We start from the raw sequence: 20,473 nt of genomic DNA, 5'->3' as shown, positions 1-20,473 counted from the left end.
AGCTAAAATTAATTCTAAAACTAAGTTTCAGAGTTTATAAGTAACAAGAAGCACTTCCCACCATGTGAGTTTTCAGCATGTTAAGTGGAAAAGGCTGGGTACAGAATATAGCACCACCATTAACTGTCTAACAGAAACCCAGGCTTTGTGGTGTCCCAGGTAAAGTATCTCGACACAATCTGTGGCAGAATTTAACTCAGAAAAGAGAGACGCGTTTTTACACTGCTGAACATCTTTAAGTAAGAATCTAGTGTCAAACTAGAAAGGAGGTGGTGGTTGGTGCTCAGATCCAGATTTTCCTGGAGCTCAGGTTCAGTTAGATATCATAAAACAACACTAGTTATTCTCACCAGATCCCCATCCCCTTGGGCCTAAATCCTATGAGAATGCCTGCTTTTGAGAGATTCTCAATGCAGCTGAACAATTATCAGAAAATAGGCCCCTTCCGGTTTTGGAATGGTAAGGTGGGTTTGGATCTGAGCCCACCAATGACAAATGAAAAGATCCGGATCTGGCCCAGGCCTACAACAAATAAAGGAACCACCATCATCACTTGCCCCAGGCAACCAGGCACAGACCCCAAACCCCTTTTTAGACTTGAGGCCCAATACTATGGCTGACAGAGCAGTTGTTGCATAGTGCTGAGCAGCTCTGTGCTCAGCACATACTTGCTGCAGTGCAGTAGAGCGTCCACAGAATGAACAGCCCTGCTCAGTAGACCCTGTAATAAGCAGCGATGTAAAGCATTTCATAGGGGAGAAAGTGAACATATCCAAGGGCAGGGGAAGGGCATGGCCAAACATATTCCTAAACACAATCCAATGGCAACTAGTGAGGCATGCAGCAGCCATTTCATTATTCTGACTCCAATTCAGGACTAAGCCCTTAGTGAATTGTAACAGCAACAAGATGGGAGGCATTTGGGTTGGTGTCAGCAGTGCACCCTGTGCAGCATCTTCTGGTGCAGATCAGTATACTAATTTCCAAGTACTTTTGTACATTCCTGTTGGATCAAGTCCTTAAACTGTTATACAAACTAAGAACAAGGATCATTTCATTTCCCCCCATACCACAATCAAGGGGCTAAATGTGGTAGCTGTACAATAGCTACACAACAGCTTAGATCAATCAACTGAAGAATAAAGACAGAAGTTGAGATAAACTGCCCAAACTGAAATAGGAGTAGGACACCAGGCTAAAGCTTTGCCTACACTTAGAAGTTTTGCTTTTATAACCACACTGGCAAAGCCTTCCAAGTGTAGCTGTAGTTATACTAGCAAAAGTGCTCTTCCCATTACTATTTATATTGGTTTGGTGAGTGAAATAAGCTATACTGTCAGAAGGGCTTTTACCAGCCTAGCTATGTCATAAAAAAATAATCACACCCCTATCTGATGGTAAAACTTTTAAGTGTAAACCTGCCCTTAATAGTCAGTCTTACCCTTGCAAAATGTGCCATAGGATCTTTAACAACCACATCCATATTTTGGATTTACATCTTATTTGATACCTGGAAAGATACTGAAACCAATAACCAATTTTTAATCACCAAAAGGAGAGTAAGGTTATGAGGAATAGCCAGCATAACTTTGTCAAGAATAAATCATGCCAAACCAACCCGATTTCCTTCTTTGAAAGGGTTACTGGTCTAGTGGAGAGGGACGAAGCAATAAACAGGACATATCTTGATTGTAGTAAGGCTTTTGACACAGTCTCGCATGACATTTTCATAATCAAACTAGGGAAATGTGGTCTAGATTAAAATTACTATAAGGTGGGTGCACAACTTCTTGAATGACCATGCTCAAAACAACAGTTATCAATGGTTCACTGTCAAATTGGAAGGGTGAATCTTGTGGGGTCCTATAGGGGTTAGTCCTGGGTCTGGTACTATTCAATATTTTCATTGATTACTTGGATAATGCAGTGGAAAGCATGTTTATAAAATTTGCAGAGGACACCAAGTTGGGAGAGGCTGCAAATACTTTGGAGGACAGGATTAGAATTCAAAATGACCTTGACAAATTGGAGAATTGGTCTTAATTCAACAAGATTAAATTCAATAAAGATAAATACAAAGTACTTCACTTAGGGAGGAAAAATCAAATGCACAACTCCAAAATGGGGAATAACTAGCTAGGGGGTGGCACTGCTGAAAAGCATCTGTGGATTATAGTGGATCACAAATTAAACATGAGTCAACACTGTGATGCAGTTGTGAAAAAGGCTAATATCATTCTGGGGAGTATTAACAGAAGCGTTATATGCAAGACTCAGGAGGTGACCCACTCTATTCGTTACCGGTGCGGCATCAGCTGGAGTACTGTGTCCAATTCTGGGCACCACACTTTAGGAAAGATATAGACAAACTGGATAGAGTACAGAGCAGAGCAACTGAAGTGGTAAAAGGCTTAGAAAACCTGACCTATGAGGAAACATTAAAAAAAAATGGCCATATTTAGTCTTGAGAAACGAAGACTGAAAGGGGACCTGATAGCCTTCAAATACATAAAGAACTGGTATAAAGAAGACAGTGACCATCTGATTTCCATCTCCACTGAAGGTAGGACAAGAAGTAATGGGCTTAATCTGCAGCAAGAGAGATTTAGTTTAGATATTAGAAAAAAAAAACCTTTCTATCAGGGTAGTTACATTCTGGAATAAGCTTCAAGGGAGGTTGTGGAATCCCCATTACTGGAGATTTTTAAGAACAGGTTAAACAAACACATGTCAGGGATGGTCTAGGTTTACTTGGTCCTGCCTCAGTGCAGGAGGCTGAATTTGATAACCTCTCAAGGTCCTTTCAAGGCCTACATTTCTATGATTTCTACAAAGGATCTAAGGTAAAATTTTCAAAAATGCTTACAAGACTTTGGAGCCTAAATCCCATTGACTTTCAATAAGACTTTGGCTTCTAAGTCATTGTTGAAAATAGGACTTGGCTTTTAAGTCATTTTGGTGCTTTTGGTATCTCCATCAGAACAGAGGCCAGCTGGCACTCTTCAGCACAGACTCAAACCGAAGAATGCCACCTACTGAATTACCAACACTACAAAGATGGTTTTTTGGAGGTCTCCCATTCAACTACTGACTAGGCCAAACGATGTCTTTTTACAAGATGTGATGGTATCTCCACCAGAGGTGGTTTGATTTTCCCTTTTATAACCTCAAAAATATATCAAATGACAAAAACATGCAAGTCTAAATGTTGCAAAATAAACAAAAACAAGAAAATTTCAAAAAACAAAACAACCCCCTCAAACAACGCCTCCTGAAAAACCACCACTACCATCAAACAGGAAAAAAAAGCCACACTACTATATAGTTAATTTTATTCTCCTTATTCCCCACACCCATCGTTACAATGTTTAATACTGAAGGATCAAATTTAGCACCGTCATAAGAGGCTGCAACTCCACTGATGTCAAAGGAGTTATGCCATTGCTGAACTAGGTGTTGAGAGTGTGCAGGTGTCACATTTTTGATCTGCCCTAAAACAGTGGGTCTCTTTTCCAAGAAGCCTTGTTAAGTGCTAAACTAAGAACCACATTCCTTTGCAGCTACCATCAGAAATCCACATGAAGTCCCTACTACCCCTTTGGCAGAAGCCTATATTCAACTGTTAGTAAAACCCAAAAGAGAACATGTAACAAATACAGTCTACCGCATCATGTTTAAAGTGGTTCTTCAATCTGTCACATCTACGTGCGTTCCTATTAATCCTTTCCTGGTTTTGCTAACAACCACATATCAAGTGACTAGTCTGATGAATGGAATATTTTTATAACCAAAAGTCTGTGGAGTCCTAAATGATGCAAGAGACTAGCTGAATGGTCGGTACTGACAGCTATATTGTGTAATCACTGCAATGAGCCGAGGCAACAAAAATGTAGAGCAATCCATCTCTGGTGCATAATTTACAGTGACATAAGAAACTACAGAATGTTTTATTTCACAAGTGCCATTTCTGATTTAGTAGGACATGCAGCCAATTTAAAAAAACAGCTGGATTTAAAAGGCTAAGGAAAAAGATGCAGGAAACATTATGTTTACCCCACAGTAAAGTCCATTCAAAGACCGGGGCAGATTTAGAACTAAACTCCTGCCTCTTTTTTGTGTGATTTAACAATTACCCACATTGTTAACAACCGTTAAACTAGGTAATAAATATAAAGGGCTGTGCTTCTGATTGGTAGACTTCTATAAATAGCACATGAATGCCTGAGACATCTACTAAAAGCCTGTGACTTTTAATTTAAAGAGGAACTATAGTCTTAATGATGATAATGGAAATTAACAGAAATTAAAAGCAGCGTGTTGTATTTCTTTGAACCTCTTCAAAGCTTTTAGCTAAGATGACTAAAAGACCTGTTGCTACCAGAAGAAAACCCATTACAATTAGAGAACTATGTCATAAATACTGTTTCATAATGTATTTTTAAACAGTTTTCTTCATAAAGCAAGAGAGTATATCAAATATGTAATCACACAAACGCCAACTCCTACATGTCTCATATTGATTGGCTTGGGCTTATCTGATGGTAAGCTTGAAAGCTCATCTCTTTCACCAACAGAAGTTGGCCCAATACAAGATATTACCTCATCCACTTTGTCTCTCTAATATCCTGGGACTGACACAGCTACACCATCACCACTACATACATGATGGGATGAAAGCGACATGCTAACATTTCAAAGAATGCTCATCACACCTGCAACATACTGAGGTTGTGAGAGCACCCACCAGCTACAGGGTTAATGGTTGAAAGAGAGATTTGGAGAAACAATACGTCAGGTGAAAAAAAAATTCAAGATGAGACATGAAAGCATGAAAAACAGGAAAAAAAAAATCTCTTGATTTCTATTGATGTTCAATATACAAGGAAAAGAGAAGCCAGGGATATAATGCATGGTCTTACCTCTATGCATTATCTTATGTTTCTCTCTCAAATATGTGAGACCTTTTATTACCTAGAGAAAAGAAAATTTGACATTTCAAAGCTGTAAAGCCAGTAAAAATTAAAACACGAGTTTCATCCAAGCAAGAATTTCAAAACGTCATCTACAACCAAAAGCACAATACACCATGGCAAGAATTCAAAGAGAAAATAAAGGCAGTCATGTTCAAATTTATACTTCAATTTGCCATAAAAGAGAATAATATTAACCAAACAACCACCAGAAATGTCATGGACACAACCTACTGCAGTACAGATACTTAACATTCCAAACTTTTTAATAGGCGGTCTTTTTCAGACCATTTGAATTATTTTGCTAGTTCTTTTCCCACCCAGTGGTAGTAACAGCAGCTGACATCCTTTAGTGGGAAATCAAAGCAAACACACAATGGAAAGTGTGTGATCCATCCAAATGCCCTTAGTTACAAAGTGGTGACATGTATTTAAGGAGAAAAAAAAAACCACACACACCACTTTGAAGCCTAGTAATATTTGCCTGTCCCACTTAAATTTTCTTCAATCCCACAAACCGGCTGCTTTTGCCTTCTGGATCTGGCACTATCCTAATATAATATGGAGACATCTGGTCCCTGCTTCCCAGAGTAAATTACAAATATACTTACAGCAATGCTAACTTTGCCCAAAATCTGCTCTGGAATTCTTCCAGCTTTTTTCAGTACTTGATCCAAGGACCCGCCATCCTAATAATAAGTGTTTGAATATTAAAACATTAATCATATTTATCCAAAACATTTTAAAGCCTACAGTCTGGGAGGAAAAAAAATCTTGTAATTTTGAAGGCAGACAATGTGCTGTTTCCCATTGCTCATGACGAAATAAACTATCCTTTTTGCTTTATATTGTAGTGGTGAGTATCAGGGAAAAAAGTGCAGCTGGTCATTAGAAAAGGTTATATCAGTTTTATACTAATCTGTTCAAACAACCTGAGACCTGTCAATCACTGAGGTGGTCCCTTGCGTCATTTAATGGTCTTCTGGCCTTGTATAATTCCACGATGCACAGGCTGATTCTCCTTACTAAGGAGGCCTTGCCCATGACCAGCAGTGACAAAGCACTAGGAGTGCAGTAAGCTTTCTGCAGCCTACAGTTGTATTTAGATCCATTTTAACTGTTCTTTCCATGTCCATGGGGTGCCACTGTCTCTCTTTTAGATGCTCAGGATTTAGACAGGATGGAAGGTTTATATCTTGTGATCTGTGATGGTCTGAGTTGATCTTTGGGATAAAGGCAAGACCAGACCTCAGAATCATTTTATCTGGAGGGGAAATACAGTACTCTAGTTCGATGTAATATACACAATAGACAGGAAGATTGTCCAGTAGCACAGTAGCTCTAAGCAGGATCAGGACCCCATTGTGCTATGTCCAGTGCACAGAGATTGACACCCTCGAAACCTTATAATTTGAAGTAACATAGGGAAGGCATCAACCACATACAGTTTTTTCATACATTGTCTGTATATGTTTTGATTCTGTAATTCCATTTCCTGAACACTCGGAGTAGACAGCATAGCAGTTAGGAAAGACACCTGAAGACCAACCTCAGAAGTTAACAGGCGGTACTGAAGAACTTTGACCACTAGGTAGGGAATCATTTAAACTATTTATCAGCTACACTGCACTCAGAAATCAGGTAATATCGACCTGTCTCTTTTGCAACAAATAACACTGAGGTTGTCAATAGCATGTTCCCTGGAACCCCACTGATAGCCAGTCCCGTACGAACTCTAGGCAGTATTTATGGTAACTGAGGATGCCAATGTGTCATGCACACCACCAAATGCAGACGCAGGGGACAGGCTATGACTCACCAACAGAAAAAATTAAAAAATTGTTTTTCAGGTTTCATGTTGAGTAACTACTCCACTAATTTTACCAGAGTTAAATAAGTTACTAACACATGTACTCACACCCTTTCAAATTCAAGCAACTCTGTTGCTAAGAGCTTCAGAGAAGAAAAGTTGTATAAATGATACTTATTTTTAGCAACCGATTATGATCTAATTCAACAGTGGCCTTGTGCAGATTTTCTAGAACAGAGACTACATAACAAAAACAGAACTTCTAAATTTTATTTCTTTAAAACAAAAGCAAGATCCAATTACATGGCTGATGATTTGCAATATTCCAGAGTTCTTGAAATCATATCCGCGGGCATGGTATAATATTTTTCTGCTGCCTTTTACAAAACACAGCAGTGGAAAGTACTCTGTCACTTTTCATACCCCTAAAGAGAATAATATAGTATGCAAGCTACAATATAAGCTTTTATAATTCAGAGGAGTGCACCCCAACGTTCGAGGGGAAATATTTTAAAAACTGCGTATGAGCCTATGTTAAATATTGTACTCACATTCATGTAATCAGATGTGAATTCAGCCAAAAGAAATAAAAGCACCAATAGAAAAGTGCAAAAATATATGCATGTAAAATACATACATTACATAATATGTAGAAAAAACATGTAGTCCTTTTTGCTCAGAAACTGATTCATCAGACAGAAGGATTCACTCTCCAAGGCAATCAATAGACCTTTGAATCAGGCCCCCGTCCTGCAAGGTGCTGATACCTTCAATTGCTATAAGGAAAGGAGTACTTGTGGCACCTTAGAGATTAACAAATGTGTTAGTCTCTAAGGTGCCACAAGTACTCCTTTTCTTTTTGCGTATACAGACTAACACAGCTGCTACTCTGAAACCTTCAATTGCTATGAAAGTCTAGGTGCTCAGCAGCTTTTAAGAGCAAACCCCAAATATTTTGCTTATCAAGCACTTGTTGCTAGCTGAAGTTAAGATTCACTTCTGATATTTTCAGATGGACAAGGACAATAATTTAAAACCCTCCTTAATCTGCATTGATAGGATTTTCTTTGTTCCTGTAAAAATAATTCTCTTATTGTTCTTACTCCTACTCACTGATAAGTTTAGCTTCCCTTATCAATTGTCTGCATTTCCTAACTGCTGTATTTGTATTCATTGCTATCAGCTTCTCCATTTTTATGTATAATACACACTCACACACAGCATGCACTTTTTCACCTCCCCTCTTAACCAAGATGGCCTTTAACTAAAAAAATCTTCTTTTATGATTGCAGAATTGTGTTTTTTGGGTATCAAAGCATTTTTACTACAATTACCAATCATCATTCCTGTTTTTACGTTTAACCATTTCCACCCACTCAGTTTTCCTCAAGATTGGTTTCAGCTTTGGGGAAATCAGCCTCTTTAAAGCATCAGGTATATATATATATATATATATTATTGGATAGCACCATATTCTGTTTGCACATAGTAAAATAAATTAGATTGTGATCACATGCACCTAGGCAACCATACATTTTCCCTAAAGATTTCCTTTAAAGAAGGTCAAGGCAAAATTAATATAACCATATATAATATCCCCAGAAAATAAAATAAACCTTCTTTCTATAAATACCATTTTATTTGCCAGAAAATGTGGTTCTTTGAACAGAAATTGTTCAAAGCCTCCTCTGCCTGATGAGCAAGTGAGGGATTTGATTGACCTTTAATCACAGAAAAATTGCTCTAAACATTGGGCTCCATATGGCTTAGAGAAATGCTCGCAGATGGCTAGAATAATGTGTACTTTTCTATCAAAATGAAAAAGTTAAAAAAATAACGTTGGTATGAAACAACCGTTGTTTATGGTGCTTCTGGTCTTGCTAGTTCACCCTGTACTTCCTCTAAGATTTCAGAAAGGATGGGCAGGGCAGATATTATTTCAGAGAGAACAGAGGGAATGCATCTACACTAGAAAAATTAAATACCTATATTTACAGAAGCTGCACCAATGATAAGCCACCACTGGCATTACAGTCCAGGTATTTTTAACATTCTGTCAAAAAAACCCAGCTCTGAACTCGTTTTCAAGTGGTAAAAACAGCTGAGCCCTTTTTACACCGGTGGTCACACTGATGGCTACTTTTGGTGGAGCTGCACCGATGCTGGTAGTTGCTGTAAAAGGAGATTATTTTTCCCCTCGTACTCCTGAACAGTAACGCCTCCGATTGATTAAACAGCATATTGACTGGCTGTAAGAATGGTCGCTATAATGTGCGTTCTCAAAGACTAGGGATAAAGGAGAAGAAAATAGGAACTTTTGTAGGACTATGACAGATATGACAGGATCAGTCTCTGGGAAGGGCGTAAAAACATAACCATATTGTAACCATGCTAAATCCAAAGTCCTCAGATTTGCATGGTAGAGCTGAACTCCAATATTCCACTTCTCATACATGCAGAAAGGGCTCCCATGTTAACAGAAGTTCTATGAATATACGCAGAATACAGTATCTATGGGATTTTATATCCACAGGAGTCTGATACCAAAATTTAGATTAACACACACAGATACACATGTACTTACCATGTGTTCCATGCAAATGCTGATCTCTCCATCACTGTAAAAAGCTCCATAAAAGCCCACTATGTATGGAGAATTACATTCATGTAGAACTTGTAGCTCACGAATGATCTGGTTTCGAATAGCTGGTTTGATCTCTAAGTGAATTAACTGTAAAATAAATCAATTGTTATTGTTCCCTCAGTGACAATTGAAAAAAAATATACAAGACTTGGATGCTACAATATTTATTTTAACCCACTGAAATAATAATATTAAGCACTGTAGGCATACTTGTTACTGGGGGGGGGGGGAAGCGGGAGGAGTTCCATATTTGTACCCTTTATAAAAACAACAGTACGTGAATTCCAGTGCTCATGAAAAGATGCTGGATTTACAGCAATGGAGAGTGAAGTTTAATTATCCTCAGAATAGATACAGTACACATAAAGCAATGAAAGTTCCCCGTATGAACCGTACCAACTTGACATGAATAGAAGGCTCTGAAGACAGGGGATAGCTCAGTTTCCGTACCCAGTTAATAGCTTGCTTTTCTGGTGAAACTGACAAAGGATGCAATTTGCAATATGCAACTTTTCTGTGCATGTGTGTGGCCACTGGGGAATGGTCTATTTCAACTAAAACAAATATTCTAAATATTTTATATTTAATATAAATAACCTCAAATTAAACCTCAACTAAGATATAAAAAAGTCTTATTATACAGTGAGTGCACCAAAGATGTGGATTTTTATTCATTCTAGAACTACACAAGTAAGCCCCAATATTGCAGATGAAAGTACTGTGTAAAGACATTTTCTTCCTCAATTTAAAGACACGCAAAATACAAAAGAAAACAACTATATTAAAAAACAAAAATGCAAGATAATCTTCCCAACCTGCAGTGGCAGTAAGAAAATTGCTCTTTTGATAAAAAAAATTCTAATTATGATAATCTACTATAATCGTTAAAATGCAACGTTACTCTTTGCTCTATGACAATCGCAGTTCTTGACAGACATTAATTATAGCATAAAAGAATACCTGATGTATAGTACTTATATTAGCAGGAGTGGGATTTTTATCTTTTCAAGAAGTTGTTCAGTGGGAACATTTTGTTCCAATGCATTTTTTTCCTCTTCCATCTATTTACTGTTAATGGATCTATTTCAGTTATTGAGACTATGTATACTGAGAAAAATCCACGAATGAAGTTATATAGTAAAATATGTCACAAGGTCTAATAGCTTTCAAGCAGCTGCAGAAGACATCTGTCCAGATGTTTGCAAAGCAATGTCCCAAATACATTCAGTGAAGAATGAAATTCAGTCACACCTTGGCCATTTAAAAAAAAATTCATCAGTATGAATATACATCTAAAGAGAAGCTATAAAATTACACTGCTTAGCTAGACTATGTTTCGCCTAATGCAAAATAAAGGGTTTTTATTTCTCTCATAAAGAGTGCAGATTCAGAGAATACTTTATGGAAAACAAATGTTACTGGGCACATTAAAGAAAAGCAATTAAGCCAAGATATCACCTATAGGCTATTAAATCAATTAAGATTCTGTGGCCTGCGTTGTTCAGGTCAGACCATATGATCAGAATGGTCCCTTCTAACCTTAGTATCTATGAATCTAAGTGTCAAATGACACAAACTAGGCTGAAATTCCCTCTAAACATTTTATAAAATGTGTGGGGAAAAAAAAAAATCAAGTACATCAGTTCTGTGCAAGAGACTCTTACTGATCTGTAAGCTTCAGAAGTCTCACCCTGAAAAAGGGCAACTCGCCTTGATTTCCATAGCTTTGATAGTAGAACATTGTAGTGATGTATATTACTGAAGAGAACTGATTGGAAAATGTTTTTTTTCCCCCATGGAAAATTTTGATGCAAATGAAAATAATGTCACTTTCTTGAAAATTTTCTGTGGAAAAGTTGGACTTTTGAGCCAAAAACTTGAACTAAAAAATTTCATCTGAAAACTCGGATTTTGAAATTCTGCCATGATGCCTCACAAGGGTTATAATTTGGGTGCCTCATGCCCCATTCCCTTCTGGGCTAGGGGCTCTGTAGCTGAATTACATCTCCTGTGATTTATGATGGCCTCCCCTCTTGCTGAGCCAAAGCAGGGCATAATAGACGTTCCTGACCACAGTGCTTCATGAGAGATGTAGTCTGGCCAGGGAACCCAGCACATAGAGAACGGGGGAAAAAGGCATCTGAACTACAGTTCTCATGAGATACCAGAGCAGCATTTCAAAATCAAAGGTTTTTTTTTTGTTTTCAGAGAAAAAAAAAGCTCCACAAAAAGCGGACACTTCTCATGGAAAAATTCATGTACCTGAAATCCAAATTTTCAGATGAAAAAGAGTTTTGATGGAAAGTTTTCAATCTACTCCTCTTACAGAAACTGCCAGACTGCTGCACTAGGGTTGGTGGGGGTGGGGGTGAAATGGAGCTGAACCATCACAGTCCCCGCCCCCAACAACCACCTGGACCCAGAACTGTAGAGGGGAGACCCGTCTTCCATTCTGGGGGCACTAGGGTCCAAGTGATGCCTCACCTCCACTCCCCCACCCACCCACAACATATGACACTGGGGGAAACTGCAGAGAACAGGCAGCCAGAGACTCTGGCCTGTAGAACCAGAAGTAGCCAAAGGAGGGACCTCAGGACCCTTGGATATTCTAGTGAGAACTGCAGAAAGTTCTCCGATAGCCTCTGCCCTGTGCTGATTGGCTGTTTGCTCCCTCTCTTCCCACCCACCAAGACAGTCTCTTCAGTCAGCTTCATTCCACACTCACCCCTCTCACCCTATTCTCCCCTGCACTTTCCATTTAGCTGATCCCCTCCTAACTAAAACCATCTCAAACAATAAATAAATTGTGGCAACAACACGATGTTTGCCACCATCACATTGTTCATGCTACTTGTGTGTTTATCCCTTTCCCCTGTCTGCATGGTCTATTGAGAGTGCAAGCTACTCAGGCCCAGGGCAGTCTGCTGCTCTGGGTTTGTGCAGCACCTAGGACAATGGGACCCTATTCTTGGTTGGCCCTTAGTTGCTACTCTAATAATCATGATTTACTAGCATGCTATGCAATATTAAATAATTACATGACACTTGCCAAATGCATACAGTTACATTTTTTATTTCGCCAGAAAAACCTCTTCCTGTGGCAGGGTATTCCTACTACACAGACAAGGGGCTCTTCCTGAATTCCAGTGAAGGAGACAGGGGGGGCTGAGACAGCGGTTCCATCGGCCATTCCCCCTGCTCCACAATAAAGGAGCCCTGATGGTGCAGTAGCAGACACAGAATAGGTCTACTCCTCTTCGGCAGCCTGTGGAGGGAGAAGTATGAGGAGGAGAATTTCCCCCTCCTCCAACCCCAACAGTGTAAAACATATTAAGCCTCTGTACACAAGCCAGGCTTGGGGGACAGGATATGCCGCTTTGCTAATCCAAAACATTTAGTAATTAGTTGTGGATATCCTAGTCATTAGTGATGTTCTATGGTGTATTTAGATTTTGCGTCAGAGAAGATTTTTGGCAGTAAATAAAATACCTCTTACTTTACAAAATATGAGAAGCTGCTAACAAAAAAGGGAGGGGATTATTGGCCTTTCATTGCTACAACATGGAACATTATACCATGTCCACAGATAGGGGAAGTGGAGGCTAAAGAAGTATTTGACCTTTGCTATTTTTAGAAGGCATCTCCACTTCCCCTGAAAGCTGGTCTTTAGTAATATTCTGTATGTCAATGTCACTTTGTGATAGGCAGTAAGCTTTGAAAAGGCATCATTAAAGTTCCTGTTGCCATGGAGGTTCTCACCTTTCTTGCCATAATGAGGCCAGAAGGTTTGTGAGATACTTTGAAGACCACACCGCCGTTTCCTGCTCCCAGTTCACTGATTTTCTCAAAGTCGTCATCCTTCAGTTCCCCAACTTTTTGCTTCTGAGTAAGGAAAGCTTCAAGACGTTTACGTTGCTGCTCATCCAATTCTAACTCTTCCAGCTTCTTCTGCAGCGCCTCTAAATTTGTCCTATGCAGCAAAGAGAGTGTAATTTGATTAAGCTATCTGATCTCACTAAGGAGATGTCTACACAACAGCCGTTACAGCGGCACAGATATGGCACTGCAGCACCATTGTATAGACACTTCCAACATCAACAGAAGGGATTTTTGCATCAATATAGTTAATCCACCTCTTTGAGAGGTGGTACCTAGGTCATTGAAATAACTCTGTCAACCTATACATGTCTACACTGGGGGTTAGGTCAATCTAACTACGGGAGTCAGGGCGTGAAGTTTTCAGCTCTGAATGACATAGCCAGATCAATCTAAGTTTTACATGTAGACCAAGCCTAAACAATGTTGCAGGGGTGAGAGAAGCAGTACCACTGAAATCAAAGACTACTGGAGTAAGACTTTGAATCCTTGCACTTACATGCATCATCTTGCCGGATCACATCTTACGTGCTCACTAACAAGAGTCACACAACTAGGTCCTTGGTGTATGTAAATAGTTTCAGTACAGACAAAATAATACAAAATCAGCTAGATAACGTCTATCCCCCTCCTCTTTGAGGCACTGGACCAAATTCGTATCTGGTGGAACTCCTTAATCCACCTAGTGCGTTCAATGACTCCGCAGTACTGATTAATGGTTTGATTAATATTATACCCCCTCCACACAAACTATTTTTGGATTCAGATTTTTAATAGGGGATATGCAACTTCCTGCAAAGTTTGTCTGAATGTTTTAAACACTGATCTTCACATGTGATTAAAGATCTGACAATCCATTCAAAAAGCTCTCACTTGCATTGTGATACAAAGAAAGTCAGAGAATTTAAGGCTACAAGGGACCATCAGATCATCTCGTCTGACCTCCTGTATGTCACAGGCCACCAAGACCACCTAGTACTCACACATTAACCCCACCAACCAGTATTACACCAAAGTATTATAATCCTCCAGAGACTAAATTTTTGTATACCACAAGCAGAGAACAGGAGCAAATAAAGCATAGCCAATAGAATAAAGCAATTAAGCCATTCAAATCATGCACAAACAGAACATACGTACATACATAAAATAGCCACTGCAGGGACAAAATAAACTGCTTCAATAATAATCAATCAAAAAAGTTTCAAGTTCACTACTTATTCTGGTCAATAACATGCCAACCAGAAGTTTGTTTAATACTGGTAGAAAAATAAACATGAGCCGAATATAGCAATTCAAACGACAGCTAAATTTGGGACAGCAGCCAATACATTCAACTTCTACATGAAGAAAACAAACCATAATTTAACTCCAGGTCTTAAAAGTATTTCATGTCTAAGAAACAGTACATCTGAACAAGAACCCATGTAGATACAGAGATTCCTGAATCCAACAATAATAATAAATTGCAGCTGCAGCAAATATCTAGGGACAAGCCTTCAAATTGTTGCTCAGCCAAATCATGAAGCTCTTACCCAGGCAACATTCCCAACGAACTTAGTGCTGTGAGAGTAAGGATTTCAGGAGCTGGCTCACAGCCTTTTAGAGAGTGCAGCAGGAACACTTTCTCTAGGGATGATTTTAAAGAAGTGAAGGATGATATCCAGCAAAACCATTTCTAAGCATCACTTTATAAATACTATTCACTTTCGAACCCATGGCTTAAGGGAAGATGCATTCTGAGTTCTCAGCCAGACACAGACCACTTCAATTGCTACAAGGTAGTTTCTCTAAACAGCAGCGACAAATTATCTTAATATAGCAATAAGTCTGAGTGGACAGTAAAATTATCAGGCACATGACTTCCCTCACTTCACTTCCGCTAAACTGCTCCTTCAGAGCCAAAGAGCGCACCCAAAATTAGAAGTTATCCCTCTTTGAGCTTCCACAGCAGACATGGAATTAGCATCAAGAAGGGGTAAGCAGGTTCAATTAACAGCCCATTTGTGAGAAAATCACAACCATCTGTGATGGTTTAATCCAACCATCTGAACATGAAAGGGTTAAAAAAACCACACACACACACACACACACACACACACACCCCCACCCACCCCCCAGCATTGTTAACAGCCCTTTCCCTGAATATGATCAGAATCATGATTCGTCTTAGATCAGTTAGAAGTCTGAACGGTTGAGTTAGACAAGACACAATTAAGGTTAACTTAGTTCTTTCTAAGCATTATCCCTTTATTAAGCAAGTTGTATACAGAGTATGAGAATTCTTGAGGTCTATTTCTCCAGTACTGAAGCCTATTCTCATTGCAATAATGCTGAATTTAATAGTGATTTACTAGCGGAGGCACAAGATCAGCTCATCCACCTTTACCAAGAGGATGAGCAGAAATATAATATTTTACTCACTTATTAATAAAAAAGAACGAAGGAAAAGAAAAATGCACACAATCTACTCACCCTGGACAAGTGTAATTTTGCAAGGCTATTTTACATATGAACTAGTCTACATGGGAAAATTTCCTGGCAAAGCTATACTATAATCATTTTTCTGCACTATAGTAATACCATTTTAAGTCCCTGTGTGGACATTTTATTCTGGGATCAAAGTGATTTTATTCAGAAATTAAACAGAATAATTTGGAAGCAGAGTAATTATACCAGAATCAAGTTCCACACAGGGATTTACACCCGTATCACTATAATGGAATAGTTATTTCAAGATAGCTGTAACAAGACATTTTCCCATGTAGAAAAGCCCAATAGCTAAAGGAGTCCAGCAGACAGACACTGTTGTAAAGTTGAACTGAAAAGAAAGAGGCATACTTTTTCCTCATCTAACTTCCCAAGCGTAAGACTAAAAGCAAACTAGCAAACTAGAATTTTCTCAAATATGCCCAGTGAAAAATAACTTAGCATCAGGTCAAGAAAAATATATATTTTGGGGAATGCAGCTGTCCTCCGTTTCTCTTCTTACTGAGATAATTACATGATAAAAATAAGAGCAGGCAATGATTAACAGGAGTTAAATACCCTTTATTATGTTACAATAAACTCTTGAGCATTGATGCAAGCAAATTCTATATCCTGCACCGGAAGTTTGCTGACAGATGAGAATAAGCAGCTCATGTTTTCAAAGAACACATGCTGACAGGCCCACTCACCTCACGTCCATTTACTAAAGTCAGAGAGTGTACCATGTCAGCGGAAGTCTTCAGCAGGTTATAAATTTAGTCAAATGGCCATGTGTTACACTCACAGCTTGCTAGTAAGAGACCAGATTGTCCATTCATCATGGGCCACTTCACCTTGAATGGTCCCTTAGCATATGTGCTAACTAATTTATGTTAAAGCAGCAAAGAGTCCTGTGGCACCTTATAGACTAACAGACGTATTCGAGCATAAGCTTTCATGGGTGAATACCCACTTCCGACAAATACCGACCAAGTGGGTATCCACCCACAAAAGCGTATACTCCACTTCGTCGGATCACCCACGAAAGCTTATGCTCCAATACATCTGTTAGTCTATAAGGTGCCACAGGACTCTTTGCTGCTTTTACAGATCCAGACTAACACAGCCACCTCTCTGATAGTATTTATGCTAAATTATCTGTTCGATCTTGTATTTATCTGTGGCACTCTGAGTGCCTTCCCCAGACCTGAAAAAGTGCTCTGTATAGCTTGCAAGCTTGTCTCTCTCACCAACAGAAGTTGGTCCAATAAAAAGATATTACCTTACCCACCTGTTTACTGAAGCAGAACTAAACAAATATTCCATGCACGTTCCTAACCAATGTTGAACATATTGTGTAATAAAAAGAGATACAAAGACAGATAAATACACTTTGGAAGTACAGCTCTATATGCTTTATGGGAAAGCTACAAAATTACAGGAGGGTGAGGAGAGGGAGATTCTTTGGGTCACCCATCCAAATTCTCCATCCTTTAAAATGTCTCCTTAAGGACACCTGGAGCACCTTCCCAGAGCTTCAGTACACTCCCATTAAAACTGAACTCCTTCATAGTGTCCTTTCCAGCAACTTATTTATTTGCATTAAATAGGGCCTGTTATGATCAGGAACATATGGTCCATTAAGGTGTATTAAACCAAAGAATCATTTTTGTCTAACGTGATTTCTATGCAGAAGACACACTGTCCTGGGTCTAACACAAAGGGCCAGATTTTCAAAAGAGCTCAAAGACGGGATGTACAAGTGCTCAGCCACCATAACTGGGGCCTGTCTTTCAAAAGACCTCAGATCCTATTTAGGCACCTAGGGCAGGATTTTTTAAAGCACTCAAGTTGTTTAGAAGGACAAGTCTCATTGAAATTCAATGGACTTGTGCTCCTAAGTCACTTAGGCACTTTTGAAAAGCATATGCCTAAATAACAGAGCGTTCAGCACTCAACATGTTCAGCTCTGGCCACCGATTTTGGTGCCTAAATGGGGACTGAGGTCTTCTGAAAATCTGGCCTCAATGGGGAATAACATCTTTAGAAAACCTGGTCTGTATGCTGCTGACTATTGTGGGGGGGGGGGTGTCAAAATCCACATCTTTATTTGCAAGTAGTCTTGAGGGGGACTGTTACACTTGTTAACAAAAGGCCTGCTACAAAGCTTCCCTTTAAGGGGCTCGTGCACCCTCTTGAAGGCCAGTCAGAGGAAACAAGAGATTGTCTCTCAGTGGTAGGAATACACAACTGGAAGGACAAAGAAACCAGACTCACACACAGACAGGATGCCAGACCACTTTTCAATATCCTTTTTGAGGAAGAGAAAAATTCCAACTAATTCAGCATTTTCTCTTTGCAACTCTTACAGCTGCCATATTGCTCATATGGAATATCCTTATCAATTGCCACAGGTAAGAAATATAGTACAAGATTTCAGTTTGTCAGGGAAAGGGTGATCTGCATGCCTTAAAGAAAATCTCTAGCAACACCACATTGGTAGTTAAGTTCTCAAAGGCTGGGAATTTGAATTAACCCAGGGAACTTAGAAGTTTGGAAAGAGCAGAGGAAAATCTCTATTCTTTCGATCCTTACCAGGTGAAATTCCCCATAAGAGCTAAGTTGTAGAGCAAGAGGAAGGGAGAAAGTCCTACAGATCCCCAAGTTTCTTTAGATCTGTCGTCCCAGGACTCTGCATATGAAATTTTACAAAACATACGAAGAGAAACGTTACGGGGAATTCATATACCAGTGTCTTCAAGACCAGTGCACTGTGAGAACCATTAAGACAGCTTGATCTGCGGGAAGAGGTAGTAACTGAGCGTGAAAAAGTCTGGGTGCAGAAGACACTCTGGTAGATACTGTATCTTTATATAAAAAACTCTTATATAAAAAGACAAACTACCTATTAAAATTCATCACCATTGCTGTATGCGGTCTTGGAGTCAGTTTTTCATTGTCAAAAAGCTATGCCTTTGCCAGAGTTCCATCAAAACAAGAAATAATCAAGGCATCCACTGTTTCAGTATTCCAAGTATTATTTTAAAACAGGTGGTACCATTTCACTCATTTCTAGGACTTTCCAGCACAAGCACAGATATTAGACACTCTGCAGTAGTGAAGGAGTCCAGATTTTGTATCCATGATCATCTAAACAGAGCAATAGTAATGTCACTCCATTTGTTAAAGGCACCCTGTAATTCTAGAAAGTGCCATGCCTGAACAGTCAGACTGGAGGGACTATGCCTACACAATGCCTTCTAGGGCAATAAGGTGGAAAAAAACAACTAAGCAGCAGAACTTGCGTCTTTTTAAAGAAAATGCACCACCAGTGTCAAGATATTAGGTTTACAGGGTTGGGGGCTGGCTCCGTTCCCATCCTGCCTACTCATAACTCTCTTGAGGTATGTTGCATTACCTCTTCCCTCCTGCCCTCAGGCCTAGTCTACACTGGGGGGAGGAGGAAATCGATCTAAGACATGCAACTTCAGCTACGAGAATAGCGACGTATCTTAGATCGACTTAGAATCACTTACTTCGTGTCCTCACAGTGCAGGATCGATGGCCACCGCTCCCGCATCAACTCCGCTTCTGCCTCTCACCCCTTGTCCTGGTGGAGTTCCGGAGTCGACAGCAGAGCAATCGGGGATCGATTTATCGCGTCTACACTAGACGCGATAAATCAATCCCCAATAGATCAATCACTACCCGCAGATCTGGCGGGTAGTGTAGACGTGGCCTCAGACAACACTGTAGACATAATTCCCAGCCTCTTGCACAAGGGACATTTCTGTAACTGCAGTAATTTCACAATTCTGCTTTTGCATTTCGAAGCAATTCACTGCAATAAAGTCAAACCAGAACAAATGTGCTGTGCAAGTTAAATTTAGGTATATGTATGTGGACCAACTGAAACGCAGGATTTTCTTGCAAGATATGTATGTATTTGGGGCTACTTTTTCAGATTTTGTGTTAGTAGCAGAAGAGATCAGCTTCCCATCAATCAATAAATAATATTGCCATACATGGGAAGAGGTTCATAATCTTACGCCGGCCCCTTTATACCAGATAAAAGCCCCAGTTCTGGCCAGGGCTGTCACTCTCACAATCACAGCACAGAGGTATGCCAGGAGCATGGCTGGAATCCGAAGGAATGTGTCAGAGGCAGGGCAGAGCACAGAACCAGTGGAGAATCTGGCCAGTGCTGCTGCCCATAGAGAAGCCCAGAAAGGCTACCACAATCTAGACAGGCCCCAAGGGTCAACTAAATTAGACAAAGGGTCCCTTGAGCAGTCCAGAATCTGGAGGGTGAACAGCTGGCTAAAATCCACTTTAGTCCCTACTTGTCCTGGGGACACAGCTGGGCCTTCTAAAGGTGCAGTACATAATATCACCATGGACTCCTGAAGGGGCAAAATGTCATCCAGATGTTACCACTTAAGCTACGTCACTTTTAAGGCCCATCAATCTGGACAGCGAACCTTGAAACCTGAAGCAACATACCCCCTCCTTGGAGCAGCTGGGAGACAGGAAAGGAGACTGCTGCCGCTTACTCTGTGCTAGATGGTAATGTTACAATCTAGCCCCAGAGAAGCAGAAAAGAACTCTTCATTTTCAAAGCACACTACCAATAATGCCAAACCCATTAGACCAAACCAAATAGATTTCTATTTGCATTTTAAAAGAGGGTAAGATCATTTTGGA

At 39.7% G+C, this 20,473-nt stretch overlaps 1 protein-coding gene across 2 annotated transcripts in view; it reads right to left on the bottom strand.

Moving 5' to 3' along the window:
- The window catches only part of MAP2K1 (mitogen-activated protein kinase kinase 1), a 67,985-nt gene that overhangs the window by 21,159 nt on the left and 26,353 nt on the right, over nt 1-20,473 (bottom strand). For both annotated transcript variants that reach the window (XM_038419307.2, XM_038419308.2), the window contains 4 exons: nt 13,184-13,394; nt 9,365-9,511; nt 5,582-5,659; nt 4,920-4,971 (listed from right to left, as the gene is read on the bottom strand). In XM_038419307.2, coding sequence (XP_038275235.1) covers nt 4,920-4,971; nt 5,582-5,659; nt 9,365-9,511; nt 13,184-13,394 — 488 coding nt within the window. The remainder of the gene's footprint in view (nt 1-4,919; nt 4,972-5,581; nt 5,660-9,364; nt 9,512-13,183; nt 13,395-20,473) is intronic.

This window comes from Dermochelys coriacea, chromosome 10 (genome assembly GCF_009764565.3).
Source record: "Dermochelys coriacea isolate rDerCor1 chromosome 10, rDerCor1.pri.v4, whole genome shotgun sequence".
Taxonomy (NCBI): Eukaryota; Metazoa; Chordata; order Testudines; family Dermochelyidae; genus Dermochelys; species Dermochelys coriacea.
Note: the sequence above shows the minus strand (reverse complement) of the source record. Positions and strands in the feature narration are given on the sequence as shown.